Below are 15000 nucleotides of genomic sequence, written 5' to 3' on the forward strand. Positions count from 1 at the left end.
CTATATTTGATTGAACATAAAAATGTAGTATAGCAGAAGAGTTACTTACGATATTTGCAATAAACATGTACATATACTCTCGTTCTCTCTCTCATTTCTTGACTATATGAGCATGAAGAGATAAGAAGAGGTATATGTCTGATAAATGTTTTGTTTTTTGCAAACATCTATTTTGATTTTTATTTGTATTTTATTATGTATATATATGTAGGTGGCAAGTGTCCCTCAATTTACATATGGTTTATTGCAGTCATAGATTGCAAGGGAACAAATTTATGTAATACATCACCTTTTTTATGAGCCATTTGTTTCATAATTTCAATTTGCAGAATTGTGCGTGACTCAGAACAAGGCGTAGCGCCAGACCTACCCCAGAGCACTGTTTCTGCTGTACGAACAGCCCTCTCAAATAGACATGTACAAATCCACGAGTTACAGGTACAGTACCTTTGTTTCAGAAACCAATTGATACATGGTTAAGATAATTTTAATCATTATTTTGTACCCCCTTTTGCAAAACCTCTAGCAGTAATATATGGGTTTTATTTCTCATTATTAATTCTTACAGCTGAAGCTAACTTCCACCAAGGATCAGCTTGCATCCTTGAAGAAGCAGTATGAGGCGACTGAAGATTCTCAACGGACCCTTGAGGCCACCATTGCAGAACTCCGTGACGAGCTGGAGTCAGTGCATAGACAGAAAGAAGAGATTGGAAGGGAGAAGGAACGACTCACAGAAGACTTGGATGCAGCCGTGGCAGAGAAGAGTTCCCTTGAGAAAGCTAAGCAGACTCTCAAAGCCCAGGTTGGTGCCTTGTTGCTTTTATGGATGTAACAATTCAGTCGTGCATTGCTTCATTGTGATTACCAATATCAGGAATTTGTTGTTGGTTAGATTAAAAGAACTGTAATTTACAGGTACTTTTAAGTTTCTCTAGAAATCTTTTATTGGATACCAGAAGTTTTACAAAATTTTGTATGGCTACATGCTCATATTAGATCAAAGATCTACATTTATTAGAATGTTTGAATATTTGAATATGTAATATGTTAATCCCAATCAGTGTAAACTTAAGTTCCAGTGAAAACCTGTGATACTGTCTGCTAATTTGAACTCTCTTCAATAGTTGCAAAATGCTGAAGAAGAAACAGAACGCAGAAGCAAGCAGGTTGCCGAACTGGAAAAGGAGAAAGCGGCTTTGGGTGAAGAACGAGCTTACCTCAACAGTAAGCTTGGGAAGGAAAAAGAGGAAGTGCAGAAGCATGTTCATACCATCACTGTCCTCAACTCTGAGCTGGCCAGTGTTCAACAACAGGTACAGTGTTCCATCCCCTATCCATTTGATAGAGGCTGATAGATGAGGACGTTGGTTCAGATGATATTTGGGTTTAGGCATTCATGATTGTGTAGCAGCGAATTTTATTTTACTTTGGAATGAAATAGTGAGGGCATTTGATGGGTTTAAAGTTATAGGAACATCCTGAAATTTGATTGTGAATGATTGATTTAAATGTGATTATGGCATTGATTCATGTTTTATGTATCTGTATATTTTATTTATCTATGTTTTTCTTATTGTGGAGTTGTTTCTGTGTGTTCGAGTGTGTCTTTGTGATAATGTTAAAGATATAAACAAAAATTAAAGATATATGGCAATCAGATAAAAAAACTGCCAATTTGATACAGTCATCTAATCAAATCATGTCCAAATGGATTTATTAAACTTTCTCTTTTGATAAGTACCTTTTTTGTGTTTTGTTGTCACTTATACCAGATGAGAATTGACCTTTTTTTGTATGTGTTTGCTCAATGAAGTATAGGAAGGACTTGCATAATGCTGCTAGTAAAACATAGTATTTGGAAGCTAGGCTCAGTATGAGAGTGTGAAGGCTGGCTTATGCTCGCAGGCTCTTGTATTTTAATTTCAAGTAGATGCTTTATTGGTAAAAAACTAAAAAGAAAAAAATCCATGAATGTAAACCATTCAACTTCACCAGTATTTTCCAAAGTTTGATATTATGTAAATATGGTATTTGATAGAAATGTATCAGTATATATATGTTAACTTTTTTTTTAAGGAAAGCCTTTGTAGGACAAAGACACCAAACATTTCCTTTAACCCTTTTTAGTTTCTTTTTGATAGTGCTGTGTGGGCATCAGTCACCATGGGTTTTACTACAGGTTTTTCTTCATCTTGTTCATTCAGTTCATCTTTTGTCTAGCAGTATCTCCTATGATCATAATTTTTGGGGGACAATATGCATCACATGTGTTTTATCTAGATCACAGACTTGGACAGTAGGACTACAAGCATTGTAATAGTTGTCCACAAAGTCTTTTTGCTCCGTAGTTTTGAACTTTTCATCTAACTTCACTGTTGTATTAACCCTTTGGTCAATCTGCCCTTAATTGAACATCTTAAATGTTCCTTCTGTACTTCGACGAAGGAAAGCTCTAAGGTAAAGCACTTTTATAATAGTAGTTTTTGTCTAGAGATCAGAAAAGCAGTAAGAATGAAAGTGAGATATGGAATTTCTCTTTAGTCATCGCTAAAACTGTTGTGTCTGCTTTATATTGATGGACAGTAAGCAAAAGAGGTTATAAATGTCTTTTTTTATAATGACTTATTGGCAGTTAATGTGAAGATGGCTGGCAGTTACATGACTTTTCATGCCTAAGAATAGAATAAATTCTTGTTGGACTGTGAGCTCTAAAAATTATTTTATAAATATATGTGCTGATTGTGTGTGTTAGTTTTTAGTTTATCCCTGTTCATCCATTTCTGAATATAAAAGTGATATTTTACTGCCCATGGTATGTTGTCCTTTCAATGTGCAAATTGTTAAGCAGTCAAAGTTATTCAAAGGAAAAATATATACTGCATTGGTTACAGATGGCATAACATACATGCTATGTCCATTGTAATTTTAGTTTGTCAATTACATTTACTCATGGTTCCACAAGTGCGTATTTACATGTAGTCAGTTGTTAATTTTACCCGCATGACCTGTTTGCCTTTTACTTTCTTTTTTTTATGAAAAAATAGATATTTCTGTAACATTAAAATTTCAATGATAATGATGACAGTATCAGTGTTAATAGCATTAAAAAAGTCAATCATAAAAATTCAAGGAAAGGGAAAATCAGGTGCGGTCATACAGGGCCTGCTAATTGACTGCATGGTGGCAGAGAACAAGTAGAACCTTATGTCTACAACAAAATTTGAAAAAACTACACTGGACAATATATGGACCCATGACTGATGGGTTAAGTATAATGTGCATGATAATGTGCGATGATTTATCTCATGTTTACCAGTCTCCTGTAATGGTGCATTTTTGGGAAGGATATTAGATTCTCTGATATTCTGTTGGATTCAGTCAAATCCCCAAAATGCTGTCATGATAACATTAGTGATTGTGGATTATGATTTCCTTTGAATATCCTTTGAACATTCTATGTGTTTCTGCAAAGTGACGGCTCTGCTGTAAATTACTTAACCTGCCTCTGTTTTGTGCACCATGTGGACGTCTTCTATAACCATGTCTTGCTTTGCATTTAAAACCAGACAACTTTATTTACAGATTGTTATACACCACAGATGAAAGACCTTCCAAAGTTAATATGCATGTAATCAATAATACAATGTTGTATATGAAGTAAATTTCACTTCACAAGAGAACTTCTAATGTAAATATATCATTAAAAACTGTGCTAGGACACTGTGACATTAGGTGGTCTTACAACCAGAGCAGTCCTGAGTTTAATCTTACTCTTAAATATGTTTTACCTTCTATTTTGCAGTCCTATGACAGCAAAAAATTCTTTTGACATCTGTTTATTGTGTGACTGCAAATACAAATAAAAAGCTCACTGTGTAGTGATGTAGTAGGTAAAAAAAGAGGTACTCTATCAAGACTGATTGTCTTTCACAGTCAATTTCATGTTTGTGATGATTAATTTTCATACACTACCCCCTTTTAAGAGCACTTATTCTTAGTTGGTCAGTGTTGTCATCAAATCCTGAAATATATTCTTCCTGAGAGTTCAATGTTTTTTTTGTTTGTTTTTTTATGGTACATTCATGTTGTATTTTGGCTAAGTATGGTGTTATCTTCTTTCATTTTTTAGAGTCAGTCATCTGATGTAACCTGTTACATACATTGTATAGATAACTTTAATGTAGTTGTAGCTACAAAATTATGTTTCTCTTTGAAGTATTAAAGTGATGCTGCTACTTCCCATAAAACAAATGCAGATCGTTCTTTCAGTGAATGTGTGAATGCATGTGTGTGTTATATTGAAAGACAAGCAGTGGAGAAAGGGGTTCAGCGGAAAAGCAGATATCTCACAGGAATTCTATATCATATTCTGTTATCTCATATCCATTGGTGTTTTATTGAAATTGAATAGACAGGTAATCAGGAAATATAGATAATGATATTCAACATTAATAGCACTGATCATATAAGGGCAAGTGCATTAGAAGGGGAAGGAACAATTGAGATATTGAATAATAATCAACTGTCCATTGTATAGTATTGCGAGATTGACCAGCATTGTCTGACAATTTTAGTTCAACTCCTTTATTTTGTAAATTTATTGGTGTTTGAAGTAGATGTGTTTCAGAAAGTGGTGATGCAGTAAGGAAAGTGTTTTTAATGTAGCTTCAGGAAGTTAGATATAGACATAAACCTTTAATTGTATATGTACATAACTCTTAAATATATACATGTGTGTTTTAGAGGTCATTTTACCAGTTGCTTGAAATTTGTACATATGTATTAACTTCAAATTTTACTCATTCTAGATTTTTGTGAAAAGATTTTAAGTATAGTCTTAACATGTTTTTACGTATTAGTAGTAACATTCTATAATCTCTATGAAACACTGGTTTTTGATATGTGACATGGTTTCCTGTTGTTTCTAGTATGAAATATTAATTAAAGATTTAGGGTATGGCTTGGCATTCACCCCAGAATTTTTATTTACAAATGGAAGTTATTCATTTCCATGTATCAAAGTGTTAATCTTTTTTACAGGTAACTATTCTATCTGAAACCTTGGGGAAGGTCCGAGCTGCTGAAGAACGATTAGACCAGGAAAGAGATGACCTGAAGGACCAGATTCGAGCCATGGAGCGGCAGCGGGCTGACCTTGAGGCTAAGCTGGCACATTCCTTACGTCAGGAGACTGACCTAAGGGATGCCTTGGAGAAGGTATGTTGTGCTAAGGCATCCAGTAACAAAATTTTTAATGAAGGTACAATTTGTATCTCTGTTTTTTTTTTTTTTTCTTTTCTTTTCTTTTCTTTTCTTTTCTTTAACTTTGTTCTGCTCTTTTTTCTTATGTTTCTATTTGAAAAATTATTTAGAATTATCTTTATACTTGAGTAGAATGAGGCACTTCTTAATGAAAAACAACAGCTCTTCCATGCAAAAGCTATAGGATTGAGAATAAGTGTTTTATAGATAACAGTATGATGAATAACAACTGTTTTCTTTCCATGAAAGGTCGAGTCTTACAATATCAACTTAGGCCAAGACAAGTCCCAGCTGGTATCTAAGATCACTTCCTTGGAGACTGAAAGAGCAGCATTAGGCACAGAGCGAGCAGAACTGCGGGCAGAAGTGGAGCGACTCAAAGATGATCTGGAGGCTCTGGAGGAGGAACGATCCAGTCATGAGACTACCATAACCACTCTCAATGAAAAGATCAATCTTCTTAATGTGGACAAGGAGAAAGTGAGTCATTTGGGCTTCTAATTTAGATGCATTTTTTAATCATTTTTGTCCTTATGTGCACTGTTGATTGCAGTTCCTTTTCCTGGTCTTTTAAAACTTATATAGTTCTGAAAAGTGTGTTCTGATTTGAAAAGAAAAACAAATAGAAAACAGCTCACTTATCTTTTTTCTTCTATTTATTACAGATTGAATTAGAATTGAATGACATCATATCTGAACGAAATGAGCTACACGGACAGCTGACATCCTTAGAAAGAGTTAAAACAAATCTGGAGAGTGAACTCACCACTGTTACAAATACATTAGCAGAGAAAGTCAAACTTATTGAACGTCTCAATTCAGATAAGGAAGGATTGACCAAGGAGAATGCAGAAATGGAGGCAAGTGTCTAGTAGAATTTATTATAGGGATATGTAGTCTTTTATACCTGTTTTAGATGTTTACATGAACTCCAGTTATAAAGAGCTTTTAAGTTCTTTTTTTATATATATATTGTAAGCAATACTCTTATTTGGACTTGATTGATTTTGAGTTTTTGTTCTAGCATGAAATATACCATATTTGATATTTCGGTAGATTACTGTTATTGTACCCAGGTTATTATTTTTCAGTTCTTTGATTTGGTATTGATACGGAAAAATATGCACATCATCATATGATTTTTTGTTTTTTAACAGGTAAAGCTTACAGGAGCAGAGAAGGAACTGGCAGCTTTGCGTGAATCTTTAGCTACTCTAAAGGCAGAAAAGCAGAGTCTTGAGAGCTTTGCCACTTCCTTAGAGAAGAAGTGGTCAAACAACGAGGCTCGGCGAACACAGCTAGAGAAAGAGAATCAGCAGTTGACGACAGACAAAGAGCGTCTCAGTACTCAGGTAAAAGAATGATTGGGTTGTGAAATCAGTGTTTCATTTCCAAATTATGTATGTGTGTGTGTGTATGTCGATAAATTGATATTTGCGTACATATATAGATACATGTATTTATATATATCTAAAGGTACTGATGTTCATTTTCATATTTGCAGATGAACAAACTCCAGCGTGAGCTTGAGGGCGAATTGTCTAAGTTACGAGAAGCTCGCACTGCCTTAGAACGTCGTTTAGATGAAAAGGAAACTGAACACAAGAAGTCCATCATGCATATGAAGGACCAGCATGAGGAGACCATCGACTGCTTACGCAAAGAGAAGGTACAAAGGCATATGTAGAATGATTTAAACTCTCTAATTTTTCCATCACAATTTTTTTTTTTTTGGGGGGGGGATAACAAATAGTTGCCACTGTATAAAAAGTCTATTTATAAGTTCAAAACATATTAAAGAAATGCTTTTAAGCCTTATATGAATCCCATGGACACATTGATAACTTTGATCAGTCATGGGGCTAAGCCAAAGTATTCCTTTGCCATTCACTGTTAGTTCACTAGATGCTTGGTCAAATTTCAAGCATTAAATTTAAATGTTGATTTCTAAACATTGTTGGTCCGCGGAAAAATTTATTTAATCCTATCTTAATATTTCCAGAACAATCTACAGTCAGAGTTGGAAGACAAACTGAACTCGACCATCCACTCTATGAAGATGGAGAGAGATGAGCTCGAACTCAAGAAGGACCAAGAGATATCAAACCTGAAGCGATTTACCGAGAAACTTCAGCGGGAGAGAGACGATTCAACTCTCCGCTTTGAGGAAGAGAAGCATAGGTCAATGATGATAGGTGGGTCTGCATGTATAGGCATCCTATGTTATCGGATCTTCTGCAATTTGTAAAACTTTATTGAAGTGCCAACCACTCATACACTTTATATTTGTAACAAAATTCAGTAACTCTTAGGCTGAGAATTTACAATCAAGGGTTTGTTATTGATCTTATCTGGGTGCAACATGTATGTGTTCTTGAATCACAGAGAATGTATGCATTTTATAGTTACAGCCAGTTTCCATTAGTCATGGAGGACTTTTTAATGCAACCCACAATACTAATTCGTGAAATAATGATTTTGTGTACTGGATAATCCTGTTTGGTTCTTATAAAGATGCTGATTTCATTTGAAATAATGGCTTTTTAGTTTGACTGGATGAATACTGATATTTGATGCTTGTATTATTGGATTACTCAGAAGTATGTATTTATACATCTTTGTAGCTAAACAAGAAATCTCCAGCTTAGAAGAAAAGGTCGCTGTCCTGCAACGAGATCTGTCAAGCTATGAAAACCAACTAGAGCAACTTCGTCGCGAGGGTTCCACCAAGGCTGAAGCAGGCCGAGCAAGTGAAGGGGCCCTGCACACCCAGATTGTTAGGCTCAAGGAGGAATTACACTCATCCAGGTTTGTGGGAGGCATTCACTTCTTTTTCTTTTTCCCTCGTTATATATTTTCCTGGAGTATACTGGGATGGTGATGAAAATCATGTTTATATTGTTTTATAAAGAACTTCACCCTATTTGCTCTGTACATAGATAAGGCTCAAGAAATTGGAAAAATGAGTCTTGCTGATGCTAACAAAGTTTCTTGCAGCATATTGCAAATTTCTAGAATATTAACTTTTGCAATTGTTCAGTCATAAGCCTTTTGTTGTTTTGCTATACTGAAGGTGGTGTGCTTCGAAAGTGCATCAAGTATTCCAGTACAGCTGTGTCTGAAGCACAAAGCTTTCAGTGTTTTGAATGAGAAATTGCCTGCATTTCATTTGCATTTTCTCTTTTCTTATTTTTTGGGCACTGTTTGCATGGGATTGTTTAAAATAATTAAATAGAGTAGTGTCCCATTTCATAAATGGCAATGCTTATTGGTTAGAATGTGGCATATGTACCTCATGTGTTTTTCTTCATCAGTCAGCAATTTGAAAAGCAGCTCAAAGACGAGAAAGACTCATATGAGCGCAGAATACGAGAGCTCCAGAGCCGTCTAGATGAATCCAGAAGAGATCATGAGGTGGAAATCACCTCTATCAAGACAGACTTAAGACTGGCTCGAGAGGATGCTTGTAGACTTCAGCAGGATTTGGAGGATGCAGAAGAGAAACTCAAAGAGGGTAAAGGGCTTATGATCTTTTGGTATCTTTGATACTCAATTTTGCTGTTGATGCTATGGCTTTTCCTGTTGTTTATTGCTATCATTTTTGTGCCTATACCAACTTTAATTTCCAAATTGATGCCAAAGCAATCTTAAAACTCTAGTTATCTGTTAGTTTATTTATTAATTAGTTACTGAGAGTCTGAATATATCAGATGTGAGATTAAAAGTTCCTGATAATTTTAACATTTTTCTTCTCTTATGAAAATCAGCGGAAGACACCCGGGTAACACTAAAGAAAGAGGTAACAAGACTGAACGAGGGAATGCGAACAAGCGAAGAGCGGCACTCAAGTGACCTGCAATCTTTCATCAAGAAATCAGACAATGAGAAGAGAGATTTGCAGAAGCGCATAGATGATAAAGACAGCAAGCTGAGCAGTAAGTTAGGCTACTGTGAAATAATTTCATATGAATATACACAATATTAAACTTCAACTATCTTCAGTTTCGTATTGGGAATCAGATTTTGGTCAGAAGAATTAGAAATCAACAGCTTTGGTTTCCACTTTTCAGCCCTAGAAGTCTCTGAAGCCAAGCATGCAGACTTAATAGCCCGCATGACAACACAGCTTCGGGAACTCAGCGCTACCAAGCAGGATGCCAACAGGGAGGTTTCTGACCTCAAGAAGAAGCTTCAGGTTAGTTGCGTTTTTTGTATTTAGAGTTCCTTTTTTGTTGTTATTGTTGTTGTTGTTATTACAACCACATTGTTTGAGAAAGGACGCACAAAAAAAGTATTGAAATTTCAAGAGAACTAAAATATATAGTGCATCCCAACTTTACATTAAATAGTTTGAGACATTTGAAGTTCCGTTATATTGTAGGAGCTTAATATTCTAATGCATACCCTTTTCTCAGCTGTTGGAGACCGAGGGTATGGGCAAGTCACAGGAGTTGGAAAACCTCCGTCTCCGCCTCACGCAAGAGGAAGATCGTCATAGTGAAAGTAGGAAGGAGGTCAGCAAGTTGAAGACCAAGGTAGGGGTGGATACCTTTCTTTCATTGCCAGTAGAGAAATTCCCTAGGATTTTATAGTCTAAGAATGGCCTTTTGAAGTGCAGCACAGTCTCTCTTTAGGTACTAAACAGATTTTATTCATATTAGGCCCATTGGCAGTTGTGTGGTTGTTCTTTGAAAATTGATACAGCTTGAAAATATTTTGAAACAGTATTTCAATGTTTCACTAATATCAGCCCATTGACACTGTATTGACTGTATGAGTAATGAATCATATAAAGCAATTTTGGGGAACATTATGCTACAACTACCAAATATGCGCAGCTGGCAGAGTATGAGAGAGACCGAGACAACCTGCAGACAGAGTTGGCTCTTCTTGAACGCAGACTGACGGAGCTTGAGGATCATCATGCCGCCAAGGAACAGGAACTTGCCTCAAGGTAAATTGTCCTTCTATTTTTCCTGTGCTTTTCTATTCTTGTCTTCATTTCTTTTTAAGAGAAATAGTGTAATATGTGCCAGAATATTTATTTTGCTATTGGTGATATTTCCTTTCAGAGGTCTAAAAGTATTTACATTTTTCTTTCAGTCTTGAGGAGTCTCGTGCTAATGAGCGCAAGCTAAATGATGAGAAGAAGAACCTTGAAAATTACCTTAATAATGCCAACCAACAAATTAGTGATCTCAAGGTAAATAAGACAAAACATGACCTCTATATTTCCTATGTTTGTAATTTTGTCTGCATTGTAAACTGAGAAATCTAGATACATTTAAATGGAAAAATACTAATATTTACCTTGGGTAGAACAATATTCATATTCAGGTAAGATTTCCATAAGAGTTGGTTATAGCAAGAATGATTTGTGTATGAAACTGATCAGCTTGTCTTGAAGGCTACTGATACTCCTGTTTTAAGTGTATTTCTTTTCTTTCATCCTCTAGGTGAAATTATCGAGAGAGGAAGGACATGTTGAAGCCCTAGAACAACAACTAACCACACTCGACAATAACAGGGACCAGCTCGAGAGGAAATTACAAAATGTGTACACGTCATTACGAACTGTCACCCGCATGTACCAGGACACCTCACCAGCATCACCTGCATTAAGGAGCAGGAAGGGCACCAAGATTGGTTGGTATAGCAAGCTTTTGCGGTAGTCAGTAGCCGAGGAGAGCCAGAACGTGCGCGGTGATAAGATTGTCTTTTGCTAGGTCATACCTCAAGGGGATAATAAGTATTTCTTTGCATGTGTCATAAGACAGTTACAGATATGCTTCCAGCTTTAATATCCAGAATTGTATTTAAAAAGTGTATATAAATATATATATATATTAATGTGAGTTTTCACCATAAATCTATCTCTTTCTCTCTCTTCTGATTGTGTTACTTTTATTAAGTTCTATTTATTTTATTTTTTCTACTGTGGTACCATCTAGTTTTTATTAGTGAGATATCTAACCTGAAGCAGGAAAGTAATGTGATGAAAGAGATTGAAACCTCCAAAGTTCATCCTGATGCTGTTACATTTCATGTGATCACCAGCATCATGGCTTCACCTTCCTCCAAGCCAAGCCGTGAACCCATTCTCAACAGCGAAAAGCCTGCCTCTGCACTGGACCAATATGCGAAGTCATCATCTGAGGCAATAAGCATATATCTATGGAGCCACTTCCATGTTCTCTTTCTCATTGTTCCACAAGTAAGGTCTACAAGAGCTGGTTGAAATATGGAAGATTTGATCGAGATTTGTGGATGCCTCATCTGAAACCCCTTGAGTGCTATGAGAAATGTGTTGAGGCAGAGATGATTGACATTGGTATGCCCTTTGAAATGGAACCTATCATGTGCGAAAGATAGTATTTTCAGATCATATTGACCTGGCTCATCTTCGTTGTATTGTCAGGCTTTTAGACATAGTAGGATTTAGCAAAAGTTGATATTTTGTAGATATTTAAGTATTACTATTTGACAGGGAAATAATGTTGATTTTAATTCATTGTTATCATACATATAGAAGTTGCAGCAAAATAGACACAAATTTGTTGAAAGTTAGGAAGACAGCTGAAACGGAGTATGTATTTCAATATATTTCTTGCAAAAGTTTTTAAGGCTTTTGTCAAAATTTAAAATTAGGATTTGTGAACTGTAGGAACTGCTAAGTGTTTGCTCAATTTCAGAGTACTAATGTAGTTTTTGATGATTCAGGCTCTTGAATAATGTCATGAAAACTGATAAAAATTCACATGAGGGTATATAATATAAATTCGGATGAACCTTAGTTGTAGGATTAGTAGCTTCAGTATTGAGCATTGATATGCAGCACACTCATGATACAGAAAGGAACAATGAAAATATAGAAACACTGTAATGAATTAATGAAGATCTGCCTAATACATTCAAGTCAACCATTACAAGAAGCTGGAGAAGATGGGTATTCCATACAGGAAGATGATTTCGGTCTTTTGCAAGCCAAGAAGAATATAGCATAAAGAAAGACCAACCAGCGAGTGATTACTCCTCAGTTCAAACCTCCTGTTTAAACAGAAGAGGGTCCTTACATGTCAGTCCTTTCTTAACCACGAAAGAAAAAAAATATAGCAACTATCATTCTCAGTTATGTGTGTGCACTGGACATAGGAGGGCAGAAGTTTTAGAAAAAATATCCGAATTATTAATCATATAAATATCCAAATTAGAACAACATAAGACAAAATAATTTGGTATTAAAGCAGACCAGTAAATGCTTTTTTCCTGTCCTGCATTCACATGTAACTCTGAACTTTGCTGTTCTTTAGAGGTAAAGCTAAGTGAGGTATCAAGAAATGTGAAGGATTCCAAACTTTCATAGAATGGGTTCATATCTTCCTCTTGGGTGAGGCCTGAATAGCCGTGTGAAATGCGTCCATAATCACCATATGCAAAGCAGGTAAAATGTATGTCTTTATCTATAGAAGCAGCTATGTGTATTTTAATGTACATAGATAAAAGCTGATTTTTTTTTTCTTTTCTGTTCCTCTTCATTCTTGCTTTTTCTTTATTCTCCTGCTTCATTTTAGATACTTTACTTGAGCAACTTGGTAGTACCATGGTAAGAAGAAAATCTGTTGTTACTTTGTTTTCCATTCATATTTTTGTTAATTTTCAATTTTGGATTTTTATCAAGTCTTTATTCCCTTACTGCAGCTTGTGCATATCACATTTTACAATCAATTTTCTAGAATCTGATAAATCCATATCATCTATATTCCTCGATGATGCATTTTACATATACGATCTGTTGTTGACATACTGATATTGATTCAATTTTTTATCAATATATGACAAATATGAAAAGGCATTGAAGCTTATACATTCAGCTGTCTATTCAGTGCCAGTTTATTAATGATGAATAGATCACTTAGAACTTTTTTCTGAATTTGTGGTCAGAATTGCCTCCAAGTCATTTCGCTTGACAGATATTTGGACATTTCCTATTACTATATCTTAAAGGTATACAATTAAAGAAAGAGCTTGCTTTGTAGAATTTACAATTGATACTGCTTTTGCTCCCGCTGAAAAAGTAATGTTCACAGTATTATAGTAATGCTGTTAAGTTAAGGAAATATATTATATCTAAATATACTCAGTAATGAACTTATATCCTTAATTGATGTGTACGTGAATTGTTCTGTGTCAGTTAAGGATAGCCCACTCCTTTTGTGACAGGAGTGTAAATAGTGGCTTTGTGTTTTGTCTCCTCCTTACATCTTTTTCTTTTCTCTTTTTTTGTGGCTCTTCTTCTTTTGGTTTTGTTATCATTTTCCACATTTGATTTGATTTTGATTTGTTCAATAAAGATTATGTAAAGTTTTTTGTCTGTATAATGTTCTTTGATTCATAAGAATATAAGCTCTCTATTAACCATGAGCTTTTTTCTACAAAGGAATAAATTAAAACTGGATGAGTTACTCTTTATATTGAAATGTTTCATATTTTTGACTATCTCCATGCACTGTTTAACAAGAAAGTCTAGTACTGTCTGACTGGTTCATATCTATTTATTATATATGTATTTTTTTTTATTTTTTGTCTTAACATATATTTCCAGTAATCAATTTAGGACTGCCAAAGAGAAAACCAAGTTTGGAATTAGATTTTTTCAGATATTATAGATAATTACAGTAGAGAAACAAGAATTACAGTGACTTTGGTGATGTACATATTCATTATTATTATAAATATATACATACTTTGATTACACTCTTCACCCACACTCTCTCTCTCTAAATAACATGCTGTTGCTTTGACATGTGTGTGAGGGTATTGGTAGAAAATTTTTGTAAAGTAATTGTAAAGCTTTGTAATTTTTGCTGTAGTTTCCACAAATTTTTATAGTGGTGTGTGTGTGTTTGTGCGATGTGATACACATGTAAACATAAAGATAACCAAACATGTCCATACATCTTTTTGTATATTTTTAATTGTTTTATTCCAAATTATATACATATAAGATATTATGTTATGTTTACGCCTAAATAATCCACCATCACCTACAGGTTTCGAACTGTCTGGTAGCCAGAGTGATCTACATGCATCCATTGAAGCTTTTGGATCATCTGAAAAGGTCAACATTGCTGACATTGACCCAGAGACTGTTCGCCATGAGTTGCGAGCTCTCATGACACAGATGAACCAAGTAGAACTGGAAAGGGTGAGAGGAATTTAGGGTATACTCTTGGTTAATTCTGATTATCCAAATTTTTGAAAAGGATAGCACATAATTTAGTTTATTGTTGTATGCTAGATTCAAGTTTTGTTTAGATTTGATGAAAGATGAAAAATGAATTTCCCATCTTGACTCTACTCTTTGAATTTACAGGATGACGCCATGGCTCGTGTTTCGAGTCTTGAACGTCAGCTTTCCGAGCTTCAGGAGTCTCACCACAAGTCGGAGGCAAGACTAAGAGACGTTACTCGCACCCTCTCAGAGTTAGAGGAGAAGAAGCGCTATGCAGATGACAAACTTAATAAGTCCTTGTCAAATGCCAGCCAGCAGGTGAGAGGACCTTTACTTGAATTGAGCTTAGGAATATGATTTTTTTTTACAATATGGATTTTGTGTCAGAAAAAGGTGTCACATTCCCAACACTTCCCAACAATCAAGACAGTATATTTTACTAATCATAATTTACTAAATCACGGAAGCAGATATCATTTATGAATGTTTGAGACCATCAAGGG

General features: G+C 35.1%; 1 protein-coding gene across 1 annotated transcript in view; it reads left to right on the forward strand.

The window, feature by feature from the left end:
• Nucleotides 1-15000, forward strand: part of LOC113819082 (rootletin) — a 203036-nt gene that overhangs the window by 169860 nt on the left and 18176 nt on the right. Inside the window, exons 12-30 of the mRNA XM_070144834.1 lie at nt 330-438; nt 569-805; nt 1128-1316; nt 5044-5220; nt 5515-5745; nt 5931-6125; nt 6423-6617; nt 6770-6934; nt 7268-7460; nt 7890-8073; nt 8580-8779; nt 9033-9200; nt 9336-9460; nt 9681-9800; nt 10104-10219; nt 10369-10468; nt 10722-10911; nt 14316-14470; nt 14639-14815. Coding sequence (XP_070000935.1) covers nt 330-438; nt 569-805; nt 1128-1316; nt 5044-5220; nt 5515-5745; nt 5931-6125; nt 6423-6617; nt 6770-6934; nt 7268-7460; nt 7890-8073; nt 8580-8779; nt 9033-9200; nt 9336-9460; nt 9681-9800; nt 10104-10219; nt 10369-10468; nt 10722-10911; nt 14316-14470; nt 14639-14815 — 3226 coding nt within the window. The remainder of the gene's footprint in view (nt 1-329; nt 439-568; nt 806-1127; nt 1317-5043; nt 5221-5514; nt 5746-5930; nt 6126-6422; nt 6618-6769; nt 6935-7267; nt 7461-7889; nt 8074-8579; nt 8780-9032; nt 9201-9335; nt 9461-9680; nt 9801-10103; nt 10220-10368; nt 10469-10721; nt 10912-14315; nt 14471-14638; nt 14816-15000) is intronic.

Source organism: Penaeus vannamei, chromosome 32 (assembly GCF_042767895.1).
Source record: "Penaeus vannamei isolate JL-2024 chromosome 32, ASM4276789v1, whole genome shotgun sequence".
Taxonomy (NCBI): domain Eukaryota; kingdom Metazoa; phylum Arthropoda; class Malacostraca; order Decapoda; family Penaeidae; genus Penaeus; species Penaeus vannamei.